This window comes from Haliotis cracherodii, unplaced genomic scaffold, assembly GCF_022045235.1.
Source record: "Haliotis cracherodii isolate W230 unplaced genomic scaffold, xgHalCrac1.p SCAF_46, whole genome shotgun sequence".
NCBI lineage: Eukaryota > Metazoa > Mollusca > Gastropoda > Lepetellida > Haliotidae > Haliotis > Haliotis cracherodii.
In genome coordinates this window covers 391,480-409,613 of record NW_027266304.1, presented here as the reverse complement: position 1 = coordinate 409,613, position 18,134 = coordinate 391,480, and the positions used below count along the sequence as shown (strand labels likewise).

Sequence of the window (18,134 nt, the reverse complement as noted above, 5' to 3'; positions counted from 1 at the left end):
GATAGCCAGACCCTCTAGTGGATCCCCTTGATAGCCAGACCCTCTAGTGCATCCCCTTGATAGCCAGACCCTCCAGTGGATTTCCTTTATAGCCAGACCCTTTAGTGGATCCCCTTGATAGCCAGACCCTCTAGTGCATCCCCTTGACAGCCAGACCCTCCAGTGGATTTCCTTTATAGCCAGACCCTTTAGTGGATCCCCTTGATAGCCAGACCCTCTAGTGCATCTCCTTGATAGCCAGACCCTCTAGTGGATCTCCTTGATAGCCAGAGTTGCATGACATCCAATAAACTGTGGTGTTTATCACAAGGCCTCCAATAAACATTATTTATTACAAGGCTTCCAATAAACAGTATTTATTACAAGGCCTCCAATAAACAGTGTTTATCACAAGGCCTCCAATAAACAGTGTTTATCACAAGGCCTTTAATAAACATTATTTATTACAAGGCCTCCAATAAACAGTGTTTATCACAAGGCCTCTGATAAACACTGATATTGATCAGAAGGCCTCCAGTGTTTATTACATACCAAAACTTTCAATAGACATTGGCATTCATCCCATAAGACCTTCAATAAACAATTGTGTTTATCATGTACCAAGGCCACCAATCAACATGGTATGCACACCGGCTTGCACGTATATACCTCCGAAAACACAAAACAGTGTTGAAGTCACTACTTGATTGTATGGTATTAGACACCAGTAAGAGACTGTGGTATAGCGAGGTTCCCAGTATGATACTTACAGCAGTATAGTGAGGAGTGGCTCTCAGTGGGAGACTTCAGTATGCCAGAAGGGAGTCCCATTCATAATCAGGCTTCACAAATATTCTCTTTCTCTGAATGTGATATGGGGCGACTTTTCTGTTTCTCTGTGAGAGGGAGTGTGCTGTGATTGGCTGCACCTGGGTTCATGGGTAACTGGGTCATGACTTAGATACAGTAGAAGCAGGTGACATGGAGGAAGACACACCAGCATCTTGTAGCTACCTTGAGGTAAGCCAACCCCCTTCCGACACCGACACAGGTGTAGTTTCCCCCCTCGCCTCCCCCCTTGGGGTGGTAGTCAGGTAGACGCCATGGTGTCTGTGCTACTGCTCTGCTGTGCAGGTATTGGAAGAGTCTCTCTGGTGGGCTGCTGCCATAATAGTGATGGCGCAATCAATAGGTCGAGTATAAGCCACTTGTTAACCTCACAAGCTCTTGCAGTACTTCAACTCTGTCATGTGAAGCATGGCTATATATGTGGAGATCTGTGTGATATAGATTACAAGCAGCACATATGTGTGATATAGATTATGTGCAGCACCTGCTGTGTGATATAGATTATATGCAGCACCTGCTGTGTGATATAGATTATATGCAGCACCTGCTGTGTGATATAGATTATATGAAGCACCTGCTGTGTGATATAGATTACAAGCAGCACCTGCTGTGTGATATAGATTATATGCAGCACCTGCTGTGTGATATAGATTATATGCAGCACATATGTGTGATATAGATATAGATTATGTGCAGCACCTGCTGTGTGATATAGATTATATGCAGCACCTGCTGTGTGATATAGTTTATATGCAGCACCTGCTGTGTGATATAGATTATATGCTGCACCTGCTGTGTGATATAGATTATATGCAGCACCTGCTGTGTGATATAGATTAAATGCAGCACCTGCTGTTGGATATAGATTATATGCAGCACCTGCTGTGTGATATAGATTATATGCAGCACCTGCTGTGTGATATAGATTATATGCAGCATCTTCTGTGTGATATAGATTATATGCAGCACCTGCTATGTGAAATAGATTATATGCAGCACATATGTGTAATATAGATTATGTGCAGCACCTGCTGTGTGATATAGATTATATGCAGCACCTGCTGTGTGATATAGATTATATGCAGCACCTGCTGTTGGATATAGATTATATGCAGCACCTGCTGTGTGATATAGATTATATGCAGCACCTGCTGTGTGATATAGATTATATGCAGCACCTGCTGTGTGATATAGATTATATGCAGCACCTGCTATGTGATATAGATTATATGCAGCACCTGCTGTGTGATATAGATTATATGCAGCACCTGCTATGTGTGACACTTTGGGTCTGTCTACTAGAGTGTTGATGACTCGGGCCTTGAGTATTGATGACTCGGGCCTTGAGCATGTTGAGTATTGATGACTCGGGCTTTGAGTATTGATGACTCGGGCCTTGAGCATGTTGAGTATTGATGACTCGGGCCTTGAGTATTGATGACTCGGGCCTAAAGTATCGATGACTCAGGCCTTGAGCATGTTGAGTATTGATGACTTGGGCCTTGAGTATTGATGACTCGGGCCTTAAGTATTGATGACTGAGGCCTTGAGCATGTTGAGTATTGATGACTCGGGCCTTGAGCATGTTGAGTATTGATGACTCGGGCCTTGAGCATGTTGAGTATTGATGACTCGGGCCTTGAGTATTGATGACTCGGGCCTTGAGCATGTTGAGTATTGATGACTCGGGCCTTGAGCATGTTGAGTATTGATGACTTGGGCCTTGAGCATGTTGAGTATTGATGACTCGGGCCTTGAGAATGTTGAGTATTGATGACTCGGGCCTTGAGCATGTTGAGTAATGATGACTTGGGCCTTGAGGATGTTGAGTATTGATGACTCGGGCCTTGAGCATGTTGAGTATTGATGACTCGGGCCTTGAGCATGTTGAGTGTTGATGACTTGGGCCTTGAGTGTTGATTACTCGGGCCTTGAGTGTTGATTACTAGGGCCTTGAGCATGTTGAGTATTGATGACTCGGGCCTTGAGTGTTGATGACTCAGGCCTTGAGTGTTGATGACTCGGGCCTTGAGCATGTTGAGTATTGATGACTCGGGCCTTGAGTGTTGATGACTCGGGCCTTGAGTATTGATGACTCGGGCCTTGAGCATGTTGAGTATTGATGACTCGGGCCTTGAGTATTGATGACTTGGGCCTTGAGTGTTGATGACTCGGGCCTTGAGTGTTGATGACTTAGGCCTTGTGTGTTGATGACACGGGCCTTGAGTGTTGATGACTCGGGCCTTGAGCGAGAGATCAGACAGTGACAGAGATCAGACAGTGACAGAGATCAGACAGTGACAGAGATCAGACAGTGACAGGGTTCAGACAGTGACAGAGACAGTGACAGAGATCAGACAGTGACAGAGATCAGACAGTGACAGAGACAGTGACAGATCAGACAGTGACAGAGATCAGATAGTGACAGAGACAGTGACAGAGATCAGACAGTGACAGGGATCAGACAGTGACAGAGATCAGACAGTGACAGAGATCAGACAGCGACATGGATCAGAAAGTGACAGGGATCAGACAGTGACAGGGATCAGACAGTGACAGAGATCAGACAGTGACAGAGATCAGACAGCGACATGGATCAGACAGTGATCAGTCAGTAAACCATAGGGATGTCCTGATGCATCAGTAGATAATTCTCATCATACGATATGAAATACATGTAAATTTATATCGATACAAAATTTTATTGAAATTGGTATCCATTTGTTTGCGTATCGATTGATTTTTTTTTTTTAATCGAAATGTCATCACATTTTCTGAATTTGACATACAAAAACCTGTTAGTGTCTGACACTTGTTAGATGAGGTTGATTCTGTTTTATCCAAGTATTATTATTTTACAAAATAATCTGCTGTTAGTGATTAGAACACATAATTGTGAATGTGATACAATTAAACAGTTTGCTTCTAAATTTACAAATAAAAAGTCGGTCTTGCTGTATTGAGATACATATCTTATCTTATCCTCAAAATCGAGATACGTATCATATCGTTAGGTAAACGACAAGAACGGCAATGAACAATTTCTCCAAATCATGCTCGTTCATCACGACAGCATCCCGATCCACAGAACATGGCTCTTACGATTTTGAACTGATACAGCTGAATCTGTTACGACATAGTCACGATTGTAATCCGACCAGAACCAGATTATCCTACAAATACACACACACGTGTATCCTCCCTGAACAGTTGTGTGGCACAAATACACACACACGTGTATCCTCCCTGAACAGTTGTGTGGCACAATTATACACACACACGTGTTTCCTCCCTGATCAGTTGTGTGGCACAAATACACACACACTTGTTTCCTCATCAGTGTTGCCAGTCTATAGGTTCTCATAAGTGTTGTCAGTCTATAGGTTCTCATCAGTGTTGTCAGTCTGTTGGTTCTCATCAGTGTTGTCAGTCTATAGGTTCTCATCAGTGTTGTCAGTCTGTAGGTTCTCCTCAGTGTTGCCCGTCTGTGGGTTCTCCTCAGTGTTGCCCGTCTGTGGGTTCTCATCAGTGTTGCCAGTCTATAGGTTCTCATCAGTGTTGTCAGTCTATGGGTTCTCATCAGTGTTGTCAGTCTATGGGTTCTCATCAGTGTTGTCAGTCTATAGGTTCTCATCAGTGTTGTCAGTCTGTAGGTTCTCATCAGTGTTGCCAGTCTATAGGTTCTCATCAGTGTTGCCAGTCTATAGGTTCTCATCAGTGTTGCCAGTCTATAGGTTCTCATCAGTGTTGTCAGTCTGTTGGTTCTCATCAGTGTTGTCAGTCTATAGGTTCTCATCAGTGTTGCCAGTCTATAGGTTCTCTTCAGTGTTGCCAGTCTGTGGGTTCTCATCAGTGTTGTCTGTCTGACTATGGGTTCTCATCTCTGTTGTCAGTCTGTGGGTTCTCATCAGTGTTGTCAATCTATGGGTTCTCATCAGTGTTGTCAGTCTATAGGTTCTCATCAGTGTTGTCAGTCTATGGGTTCTCATCAGTGTTGTCTGTCTGACTATAGGTTCTCATCAGTGTTGCCAGTCTATAGGTTCTCCTCAGTGTTGCCCGTCTGTGGGTTCTCATCAGTGTTGTCAATCTATGGGTTCTCATCAGTGTTGTCAGTCTATGGGTTCTCATCAGTGTTGTCAGTCTATGGGTTCTCATCAGTGTTGTCAGTCTATGGGTTCTCATCAGTGTTGTCAGTCTATCGGTTCTCATCAGTGTTGCCAGTCTATAGGTTCTCATCAGTGTTGTCAGTCTATGGGTTCTCATCAGTGTTGTCAGTCTATGGGTTCTCATCAGTGTTGTCAGTCTATGGGTTCTCATCAGTGTTGTCAGTCTATAGGTTCTCATCAGTGTTGTCAGTCTGTAGGTTCTCATCAGTGTTGTCAGTCTGTGGGTTCTCATCAGTGTTGCCAGTCTGTGGGTTCTCATCAGTGTTGTCTGTCTGACTATGTGTTTTCATCAGTGTTGTCAGTCTATAGGTTCTCATCAGTGTTGCCAGTCTATGGGTTCTCATCAGTGTTGTCAGTCTATGGGTTCTCATCAGTGTTGTCAGTCTATAGGTTCTCATCAGTGTTGCCAGTCTATAGGTTCTCACCAGTGTTGTCTGTCTGTAGGTTCTCATCAGTGTTGCCAGTCTATAGGTTCTCATCAGTGTTGTCAGTCTATGGGTTCTCATCAGTGTTGTCAGTCTATAGGTTCTCATCAGTGTTGTATGTCTATGGGTTCTCATCAGTGTTGTCAGTCTATAGGTTCTCATCAGTGTTGCCAGTCTGTGGGTTCTCATCAGTGTTGTCAGTCTATGGGTTCTCATCAGTGTTGTCAGTCTATAGGTTCTCATCAGTGTTGTCAGTCTATAGGTTCTCATCAGTGTTGTCAGTCTATAGGTTCTCATCAGTGTTGCCAGTCTATAGGTTCTCATCAGTGTTGCCAGTCTATTGGTTCTCGTCAGTCTTGCCAGTCTGTGGGTTCTCATCAGTCTTGCCAGTCTATAGGTTCTCATCAGTGTGACTGAGATCTGTCAGCAGTGTTGTCAGTCTATAGGTTCTCATCAGTGTTGTCTGTCTATAGGTTCTCATCAGTGTTGCCAGTCTATAAGTTCTCATCATTGTTGTCAGTCTGTGGGTTCTCATCAGTGTGACTGAGATCTGTCTGCAGTGTTGTCGGTCCAGATCAAGTACTGTTTATTTGGTGATCCCGACATTTAGAACTCTAGCATGACATAAATTGATTTGACTTTCTCAAATATCGCTTGACATTTGGAAGTCCATTAACTTACTTTACTGTTGACAAATCCTTCCTGACTCTAGGAGTTACTGTTTCTCTCTTCTCCTGTTGCTAGGCAACCATGTATTATGAAATCATGATGACTTGTGACTTGATATTGGAAACAGCTGCAACATTTGCTTTCTGTTCAAGTGATTGTCTGTCTGGAGATAAATGACAGTTATCCACTACAGATTGACTGTCTGGAGATAAATGACAGTTGTCCACTACAGATTGTCTGTCTGGAGATAAATGACAGTTACCCACTACAGATTGTCTGTCTGGAGATAAATGACAGTTACCCACTACAGATTGTCTGTCTGGAGATAAATGACAGTTGTCCACTACAGATTGTCTGTCTGGAGATAAATGACAGTTATCCACTACAGATTGTCTGTCCAGAGATAAATGACAGTTATCCACTACAGATTGTCTGTCTGGAGATAAATGACAGTTATCCACTACTGATTGTCTGTTCTGGAGATAAATGACAGTTATCCACACCAGACTCAACCCAGATTCTTGTACTTTGCCTTTCCCAAATGGGACTCTAGTACCCAAATGTACTAGAATCTGTACTTGATGGAGAAAGTGTTTTTCTCAAACATAACATTTGTAACATTTGACCACTTTCTGAATGGTATTGTGTAATCATAGATAACACTTGTTCTGCTTCCTCAGACCAGTCAATATGACAAATACTGTACAGACATATTCTAACTTACCGTGCATTATTATTTAATGCATTTACTGCTTTCTTTTTACACAAATATGACGCTGTGTGAGGTCCAGACGAAGAAAAAGCTATTCTAACCAGTTGTGAGGCAGACCCTCCCCAATCTTGCCCCACCCACAACGCACACCAGTCTCGAACCTTACTCAATCTTGACCCACCTCAATCTTGCCCCCCCCCCCCCCCCCAACACACACACCAGTCTCACTCCACCTCAATCTTGCCCCACCACAATCTTGCCCTACCCCTGTCTTGCCCCACCTCAATCTTGCCCCACCCCCATCACAGCCACCACTCTTGCCCCACCCCTGTCTTGCCCCAGCCCAATCTTGCCCCAACCCCATCACCCCCACCACTCTCGCCCCACTCCTGTCTTGCCCCACCGCAATCTTGCCCCCACCCAAAACACCCACCAGTCTGGCCCCACCCCTGTCTTGCCCCACCCCAATCTTGCCCCTCTCCAACACACCCACCAGTCTGACCCCACCCCTGTCTTGCCCCACCCCAATCTTGCCCCACCCCCATCACACCAACCACTCTCGCCCAACCCGTCTTGCCCCACCCCAATCTTGCCCCACCCCCATCACACCCACCAGTCTGGCCCCACCCCTGTCTGGCCCCACCCCAATCTTGCTCCACCCCCATCACACCCACCACTCTCACCCCACCCCTGTCTCGCCCCACCCCAATCTTGCCCCCCCCCCCCCCCCCCCCCCCCCAACACACCCACCAGTCTGGACCCACCCTGTCTTGCCCCATCCCAATCTTGCCCCCCCCCCCCCCCCACCCCCCCGTAACACACCCACCAGTCTGGCCCCACCCCTGTCGTTCCCTGCAGGAAGACTTCTCTGTGGTCAGCAGCAGGCCTGCTGGGTTGAGTTAGCCACACGGGAGGGAGACGACATCCTGGTGGAGTATTGATCAGTGCAGCTGCAGCTGGTGCACACAACCCTCCAACCTTCACCTCTTTATGACCCCCTTATCCTCTGACCCCATCCCTTAATCAGGGTGTGGAAATTAGGAGGTACAGATGCAGACATGTATTGATCTCCCCGCTTGCTGTGTGCAGAATCACGTTTACATGAGGGTGTCATCAGACTTGGGTGTCTGTCTCCGTCTGTCATGTGATCAGTGCCGACATAGATCTCATTTGACTCCTGTGTGTAATGAGAGGAATACACTTTAACACAGTTATACCACACTGTAACACAGTTATGCCACACTGTAACACAGTTATACCACACTGTAACACAGTTATACCACACTGTAACACAGTTATACCACACTGTAACACAGTTTTACCACACTGTAACACAGTTATACCACACAGTAACACAGTTTTACCACACTGTAACACAGTTATACCACACTGTTATACCACACAGTTATACCACACAGTAACACAGTTTTACCACACTGTAACACAGTTATACCACACTGTAACACAGTTATACCACACAGTAACACAGTTTTACCACACTGTAACACAGTTATACCACATTGTAAGTTTTACCACACTGTAACACAGTTATACCACACAGTAACACAGTTATACCACACTGTAACACAGTTATACCACACCGTAACACAGTTATACCACACAGTAACACAGTTATACCACACCGTAACACAGTTATACCACACTGTAACACAGTTATACCACACTGTAACACAGTTTTACCACACTGTAACACATTTATACCACACTGTAACACAGTTTTACCACACCGTAACACAGTTATACCACATTGTAACAGTTTTCCAACACTGTAACACAGTTATACCACACCGTAACACAGTTATACCACACTAACATGGCTATATCACACTGTAACACAGTTATACCACACTAACATGGCAATATTACACTGTAACACAGTTTTACCACACTGTAACACAGTTATACCACACAGTAACACAGTTATACCACACCGTAACACAGTTATACCACACTGTAACACAGTTATACCACATTGTAACAGTTTTACCACACTGTAACACAGTTAAACCACACTGTAACACAGTTTTACCACACTGTAACACAGTAATACCACACCGTAACACAGTTATACCACACCGTAACACAGTTATACCACACTGTAACAAAGTTATACCACACAGTAACACAGTTATACCACACCGTAACACAGTTATACCACACTGTAACACAGTTATACCACATTGTAACAGTTTTACCACACTGTAACACAGTTAAACCACACTGTAACACAGTTTTACCACACTGTAACACAGTTATACCACACCGTAACACAGTTATACCACATTGTAACAGTTTTACCACACTGTAACACAGTTAAACCACACTGTAACACAGTTATACCACACCGTAACACAGTTATACCACACTAACATGGCTATATCACACTGTAACACAGTTATACCACACCGTAACACAGTTATACCACACTAACATGGCAATATTACACTGTAACACAGTTTTACCACACTGTAACACAGTTATACCACACAGTAACACAGTTATACCACACAGTAACACAGTTATACCACACCGTAACACAGTTATACCACACCGTAACACAGTTATACCACACTAACATGGCTATATCACACTGTAACACAGCTATACCACACTGTAACACAGTCATACCACGCTGTAACACAGGCATACCATGCTGTAACACAGGCATACCACGCTGTAACACAGGCATACCACGCTGTAATACAGGCCTACTACACTGTAACATAGTCCTACCAGAGGCTGGGGGGAGGTTGAGGCAGGTGGTGTCTGACATACATACACATACTACACTGTAACACAGTTATACCACACTGTAACATACATACACATACTACACTGTAACACAGTTATACCACACTGTAACATACATACACATACTACACTGTAACACAGTTATACCACACTGTAACATACATACACATACTACACTGTAACACAGTTATACCACACTGTAACATACATACACATACTACACTGTAACACAGTTATACCACACTGTAACATACATACACATACTACACTGTAACACAGTTATACCACACTGTAACATACATACACATACTACACTGTAACACAGTTATACCACACTGTAACATACATACACATACTACACTGTAACACAGTTATACCACACTGTAACATACATACACATACTACACTGTAACACATGGCTGTCCGTCTGCTCCCCTGTACGACGCGTGAATAATGTATTGACGACCAACTCTCTCACAGTGCAGCACTATTGAATGCCTCTTGTATTAACCTGAATTCTCCTTTATGGTGGGCTGCCGACAGTCAATACACGAATATACAGCAAGTGCTAGTAGGTTGCACACAAGGAGGGCGTATCATTGTCAGATGTGTGTCCAACAGTCAGATGTGTGTTGAAAAGTCAGATGTGTGTCAAACAGTCAGATGTGTGTCAAAAAGTCAGATGTGTGTCAAACAGTCATGTATGGCTAACATATGGGACAGCCGGTGGATGGGATCAGCCAACGTTTGAAGTCACGCGGAACGCCATGTAAACTGTGTGTGAGAGTGTTGTGACAGCTGGCCACGCTTCGCTGGCTGCATTCCCTCCGCGGTAAACAAGATGGATTATACTAACGTCATGCCGTATGAAACCTGGGACTTTGACATGGCCTCCACGGCAAGTACCCCTGCTCGCTGTAACTGAAGACATGGATAATGATAATGTTGATGATAATCAGTAATGATAACTAATCCTTTCATGGTAGTCCGTAATTCATCCCTACACACTTGACAGGCATAGTGACATACCATGATAGGGCAATATACAGTGTGTGACATACCATGATGGGGCAATATAAGGTGGGTGATATACCATGATGGGGCAATATAAGGTGGGTGACATACCATAATAGGGCAATATACAGTGTGTGACATACCATGATGGGGCAATATACTGTATGTGACATACCATGATGGGGCAATATAAGGTGTGTGACATACCATAATAGGGCAATATACAGTGTGTGACATACCATGATGGGGCAATATAAGGTGTGTGACATACCATGATGGGGCAATATAAGTTGTGTGACATACCATGATTGGGCAATATACAGTGTGTGACATACCATGATGGGGCAATATAAGGTATGTGACATACCATGATAGGGCAATATAAGGTGTGTGACATACCATGATGGGTCAATATAAGGTGTGTGACATACCATGATGGGGCAATATACAGTGTGTGACATACCATGATGGGGCAATATAAGGTGTGTGACATACCATGATGGGGCAATATAAGGTGTGTGACATACCATGATGGGGCAATATACAGTGTGTGACATACCATGATGGGGCAATATAAGGTGTGTGACATACCATGATGGGGCAATAGACGAAATGTGACATACCATGATGGGGCAATATACAGTGTGTGACATACCATGATAGGGCAATATACAGTGTGTGACATACCATGATGGGGCAATATATGGTATGTGACATACCATGCTGGGGCAATATACAGTGTGTGACATACCATGATGGGGCAATGCACAGTGTGTGACATACCATGATGGGGCAATATACAGTGTGTGACATACCATGATGGGGCAATATAAGGTGAGTGACATACCATGATGGGGCAGTATAAGGTGTGTGACATACCATGATGGGGCAATATAAGGTATGTGACATACCATGATGGGGCTATATAAGGTATGTGACATACCATGATGGGGCAATATAAGGTATATGACATACTATGATGGGGCAATATAAGGTGTGTGACATACCATTATGGGGCAATGTACAGTGTGTAACATACCATGAAGGAGCAATATACAGTGTGTGACATACCATGATGGGGCAATATAAGGTGTGTGACATACCATTATGGGGCAATGTACAGTGTGTGACATACCATGATGGAGCAATATACAGTGTGTGACATACCATGATGGGGCAATATAAGGTGTGTGACATACCATGATGGGGCAATATAAGGTGTGTGACATACCATGATGGGGCAATGTACAGTGTGTGACATACCATGATGGGGCAATGCACAGTGTGTGACATACCATGATGGGGCAATATAAGTTGTGTGACATACCATGATGGGGCAATATAAGGTGTGTGACATACCATGGTGGGGCAATATAAGGTGTGTGACATACCATGATGGGGCAATGTACAGTGTGTGACATACCAAGATATGGCAATGTACAGTGTGTGACATACCAAGATATGGCAATGTATAGTGTGTGACATACCATGATAGGGCAATATTAGGTATGTTATACCAAGATATGGCAATGTACAGTGTGTAACATCCCAAGATATGGCAATATACAGTGTGTGATATACCATGATGGGGCAATATACGGTATGTTATACCATGATAGGGCAATGGACAGTGTGTGATATACCATGATAGAGCAATATACGGTATGTTATAGCTATACCACACTGTAACACAGTTATACCACACTGTAACACAGTTATATCACACTCTAACACAGCTATACCACACTGTAACTCAGTAATACCACAGTGTTACACAGTTATATCACACTGTAACACAGTGATGTGTGTTGGACACCATGAGGCCCAAGAAGATCTGAGTGAGAATAGGTTATTTATATAGGTTATTATTTAAAGACCCCCATCATATAGCTAGAATATTGCTGAGTGCGGTGTTGAACAAACTAACAAACAAATAGACAGCTCGATGTGTGTCCTGTGTCAGATGATCTGATGATTCTGTCTGTTATAGGACTGTGGGCAGCTGTCGGACGCCTCAATGTGTGGCGACCCCACGGTGTCGTCCATGTCTGGAAGTAAGAAGGACAAGACCTGCTTAGTGTGCGGAGACCGCGCCCTTGGCTACAACTTCAACGCCATCTCCTGCGAGTCTTGTAAGGCTTTCTTCAGAAGGAATGCACACAAGGTGAGAGAGTGACCTTACACACATGCAAACAAGGTGAGTGACTTATCACACATGAACACAGGTGAGAGAGTCACTGAACACATGAACACAGGTGAGAGAGTGACTTAACACACATGAACACAGGTAAGAGAGTGACCTTACACACATGAACACAGGTGAGAGGGTGACTTAACACACATGGACACAGGTGAGAGAGTGACCTAACACACATGAACACAGGTGAGAGTGACTTAACACACATGAACACAGGTGAAAGAGTGACTTAACACACATGAACACAGGTAAGAGAGTGACCTTACACACATGAACACAGGTGAGAAAGTGGCTAAACACACATGAACACAGGTGGGAGGGTGACTTGACACACATGAACACAGGTGAGAGAGTAACTTAACACATGAACACAGGTGAGAGAGTGACTTGACACACATGAACACAGGTAAGAGAGTGACTTAGCACAAATGAACACAGGTTGGAGGGTGACTTGACACACATGAACACAGGTGAGAGAGTGACTTGACACACATGAACACAGGTGAGAGAGTGACTTGACACACATGAACACAGGTAAGAGAGTGACGTAACACATGAACACAGGTGAGAGAGTGACCTGACACACATGAACACAGGTGAGAGAGTGACTTATCACACATGAACAGAGGTGAGAGAGTGACTTATCACACATGAACACAGGTGAGAGAGTGACCTTACACACATCAACACAGGTGAGAGAGTGACTTGACACACATGAACACAGGTGAGAGAGTGACTTGCCACACATGAACAGAGGTGAGAGAGTGACGTTACACACATGAACAGAGGTGAGAGAGTGATGTTACACACATGAACACAGGTGAGAGAGTGACCTTACACACATGAACAGAGGTGAGAGAGTGACGTTACACACATGAACACAGGTGAGAGAGTGACCTTACACACATGAACAGAGGTGAGAGAGTGACTTGTAACACATGCACACAGGTAAGAGGGTGACTTAACACACATGAACACAGGTGAGAGAGTGACCTTACACACATCAACACAGGTGAGAGAGTGACTTATCACACATGAACACAGGTGAGAGAGTGACAACACACATGAACACAGGTAAGAGAGTGACTTGACACACATGAATACAGGTTAGAGGGTGACTTAACACACATGAACACAGGTAAGAGAGTGACCTTACACACATGAACACAGGTGAGAGAGTGACTTATCACACATGAACACAGGTAAGAGAGTGACTTAACACACATGAACACAGGTAAGAGAGTGACTTGACACACATGAATACAGGTTAGAGGGTGACTTAACACACATGAACACAGGTAAGAGAGTGACCCCTTACACACATGAACACAGGTGAGAGAGTGACTTATCACACATGAACACAGGTAAGAGAGTGACATGACACACATGAACACAGGTTAGAGGGTGACTTAACACACATGAACACAGATAAGAGAGTGACCTTACACACATCAACACAGGTGAGAGAGTGACTTATCACACATGAACACAGGTAAGAGAGTGACTTGACACACATGAACACAGGTTAGAGGGTGACTTGACACACATGAACACAGGTAAGAGAGTGACACATGATGTTGTTGATGTTGCACAGAGTGACACATGATGATGTTGATGTTGCAGACAATCCGGGGCCGGTGTGAAGGCAAGTGTGACGTGAACATTGAGTCGCGGTCATTCTGCAAACGCTGCCGGCTGGCCAAGTGCTACACTGTGGGCATGAGGAAGGACATGATCCTCAGTGAGTTACCTCCCCTGCCTGGGCTGTGCCGTGTCTTTGAACCACATTCATATAATACCTTTCTAGTTTATATATGATCAGTGTCATTTGACCAACATGAAGTTTTAGTCTGTTGCGTTTACGAGTATTGCTTCTCATTAGTCGGGTGTCTACGCTTCAAGTGGTGATCTGTGAGAGTGAGTATGGTTTTACGCCGCCTTTAGCAATATTCCAGCAATATCACGGCGGGGAACACCAGAAATGAGCTTCACACATTGTACCCATGTCGGGAATCGAACCCAGGTCTTCAGCGTGACGAGGGAACGCTTTTAACCACTAGGCTACCCGACCGCCCCTGGTCTGTGAGAACTGACACGTAGCTTCTGGTTGTGTTGCAGGTGACGAACAGAAGAAGATGAGGAAGACCAAGATCATCATGAACAAACTGCGTCGCCAGGGTCAAATGGCGCCAGAAGACACATACTCGGCATCGGAGAGTGACCTGACTGGTTCGCCCCGGGGAGTGGTGACCCGAGCTGACTGCTGGCCAGAGTCATCCAAGGACTTTGAGAAATACCGGAAACTCAAGGTGGAGGATAGCCCGGGTGCTTGTTCTCACGGCAGCAGTCAGGACGAGCGCGTCATCAAGTATCCCCCATGGGCGGAGTGTACCGAGGTGGTCGATGACGCCATCAAGCAGATGAAGGAAGCTGACAGAAGTCTGCTGCAGGAGTTGATGAAGGCTCACGAGAGTAGCCAGTTTCTGTCTGGCACCAGCACCAGTCTCAAACTCATTCCATCAAATCCCACAGAGTTTGTGAACGTAGCAGAAGGGTTTGTTCGCCGTGTAATCAAGGTTGCAAAAAATATTGCTTTCTTTAAGGAACTGTGCAAAGACGACCAGATTGCGTTGTTGAAGGGGTCGGTTGTTGATATCATGATGTTGCGGTCCGCAGTCAATTATGATCCCTTCACAGAATCCTGGAGCCTGAGCACCATGAACTGCCTCATCCAGGGCAGCACCAGCGACAACATCGGCGACCGCATCAGCGCTGAGGTCCTGAAGATGGGCAGCTCGGAGTCCGCCAGCCTCTTCTTCACGTATTCCAAGTTCATCAAGTCTCTGATGAGCACGATCCATGGCGACCTCCTCGTGTTGAAGGTCCTCATCATCATGTCCCTGTTCTCGGCCGACCGCGGCTCCCTCGTCAACCAGGAACAGGTGCACGGCTTTCAGGAACAGTACGCTCACATCCTGCAACAATACATCCTCATCAGGTTCCCCGACGAGAAGACGCTGTTTGCGCGTGTTGTTATGAAGCTCACCGACCTTCGCAACATCAATGAAGTTCACACCAAAATGTTGCTTAAAATGAAAGTGGAGGATATTGAACCACTTCTTCTGGAGATATTTGATCTGCCGTTGTGATGAGGAGAAAGATATTGAATCATTTCTTCTGGAGGTTTTTGATCTGCCCTTGTGCTGGGCAGGATATTGAACAACTTCTGGAGGCTTTTGATCTGCCCTTGTGCTGGGCAGGATATTGAACGACTTCAGGAGGCTTTTGATCTGCCCTTGTGCTGGGCAGGATATTGAACGACTTGTGGGGTTTTGGATCTGCCCTTGTGCTGGGCAGGATATTGAACGACTTGTGGGGTTTTGGATCTGCCCTTGTGCTGGGGGCAGAGGAAGGGAGCCACATGTGAATCAGGGTTAGTGACGTGTTGTGAGGGGCACCTAGGGGTGGGCTGGGTGGGTTGTGTAGGGCGGGGCACAGCCCAGTGACGGGGCAGTCTAGAAGAAATGAATCGGTAGCAGGGTCGCAATAACCCTGACCCTTATCCTGACCCTGACAGGTAGCGATGTGTTGTGAGGCCCAGCAACTGCTTGGAACACTCTGCTGGTTGCAGGGATCACCCTGTGTGTTTACTCTGGGGCAGTGAGGACTAATTGTTACACTGGAGATGACAGCACATAGAACCCCAATCTGCCTTTCAGTGATCGATGCTCAAGCTCATCTTGCCTGGACGACAGCTGAGATGGCAAACCTACAGGAGAGCTTAGATCTTAGGAGATATTAGGAAGCTTAGATGGGAGGTCTACATGACCGTGTATATAAGTGATATGTTGGGGTACCAGTTTTCCTGGGACGTCCGCCTCATTTTGCCATACAGTTATCCGTCGATTGTGGTTGTATTTTCTGGGAAATGTGTAAATAGTGTTTCTGTGGAAGAAGACGGGTCATACAGGTGGAGTTTGGAAGTTTTTTCATTCCTCATCGACACAAATGGCCAGATTAGATTATTTTTTGTTTATTCCGGGAGAAGGTACCACAAAATATTGCAGAGTCTGGTCTCGTTAGTCGTTCTGTTAAAAGTGTTGTATGCACAATAGACTAGCAGTAACTTGCCTCACTACAGCTCACACAGAGGACAATAGACTTGCAGTAACTTGCCTTACTACAGCTCACACAGAGGACGATAGACTTGCAGTAACTTGCCTCACTACAGCTCACACAGAGGTCAAGAGACTAGCAGTAACTTGCCTCACTACAGCTCACACAGAGGACAATAGACTTGCAGTAACTTGCCTCACTACAGCTCACACAGAGGACAATAGACTTGCAGTAACTTGCCCTACTACAGCTCACACAGAGGTCAATAGACTAGCAGTAACTTGCCCTACTACAGCTCACACAGAGGACAATAGACTTGCAGTAACTTGCCTCACTACAGCTCACACAGAGGACAATAGACTTGCAGTAACTTGCCCTACTACAGCTCACACAGAGGACAATAGACTTGCAGTAACTTGCCTCACTACAGCTCACACAGAGGTCAATAGACTAGCAGTATCTTGCCTCACTACAGCTCACACAGAGGACAATAGACTTGCAGTAACTTGCCTCACTACAGCTCACACAGAGGTCAATAGACTTGCAGTAACTTGCCTTACTACAGCTCACACAGAGGTCAATAGACTAGCAGTAACTTGCCTCACTACAGCTCACACAGAGGTCAATAGACAAGCAGTATCTTGCCTCACTACAGCTCACACAGAGGACAATAGACAAGCAGTATCTTGCCTCACTACAGCTCACACAGAGGTCAATAGACTTGCAGTAACTTGCCTTACTACAGCTCACAGAGGACAATAGACTTGCAGTAACTTGCCTTACTACAGCTCACACAGAGGACAATAGACTTGCAGTAACTTGCCTTACTACAGCTCACACAGAGGTCAATAGACTAGCAGTAACTTGCCTCACTACAGCTCACACAGAGGTCAATAGACAAGCAGTATCTTGCCTCACTACAGCTCACACAGAGGACAATAGACAAGCAGTATCTTGCCTCACTACAGCTCACACAGAGGTCAATAGACTTGCAGTAACTTGCCTTACTACAGCTCACAGAGGACAATAGACTTGCAGTAACTTGCCTTACTACAGCTCACACAGAGGACAATAGACTTGCAGTAACTTGCCTTACTACAGCTCACACAGAGGACAATAGACTTGCAGTAACTTGCCTTACTACAGCTCACACAGAGGTCAATAGACAAGCAGTATCTTGCCTCACTACAGCTCACACAGAGGTCAATAGACTTGCAGTAACTTGCCTTACTACA

At 45.1% G+C, this 18,134-nt stretch overlaps 2 protein-coding genes across 3 annotated transcripts in view; both read left to right on the top strand.

Moving 5' to 3' along the window:
- LOC139441856 (thyroid hormone receptor beta-like) overlaps nucleotides 1–16,233 on the top strand; it is a 32,694-nt gene extending 16,461 nt beyond the window's left edge. Inside the window, exons 1-4 of one of the 2 annotated variants that reach the window (XM_071222598.1) lie at nucleotides 10,154–10,470; nucleotides 12,577–12,750; nucleotides 14,407–14,524; nucleotides 14,902–16,233. In XM_071222598.1, coding sequence (XP_071078699.1) covers nucleotides 10,414–10,470; nucleotides 12,577–12,750; nucleotides 14,407–14,524; nucleotides 14,902–15,932 — 1,380 coding nt within the window. In that variant the 5' untranslated portion in view covers nucleotides 10,154–10,413 and the 3' untranslated portion in view covers nucleotides 15,933–16,233. Of the gene's footprint in view, nucleotides 1–10,153; nucleotides 10,471–12,576; nucleotides 12,751–14,406; nucleotides 14,525–14,901 lie in introns of those variants that run through there. The other variant, XM_071222599.1, reaches the window with a different exon arrangement.
- Nucleotides 16,234–16,275: 42 nt separating this feature from the next.
- On the top strand, nucleotides 16,276–17,929 carry LOC139441851 (uncharacterized). Its single transcript, XM_071222594.1, has 2 exons — nucleotides 16,276–17,610; nucleotides 17,654–17,929. Exons 1-2 carry the CDS (start codon nucleotides 16,888–16,890, stop codon nucleotides 17,927–17,929), a joined length of 999 nt encoding a protein of 332 aa, XP_071078695.1. The 5' UTR covers nucleotides 16,276–16,887.
- Nucleotides 17,930–18,134: the final 205 nt, after the last annotated feature.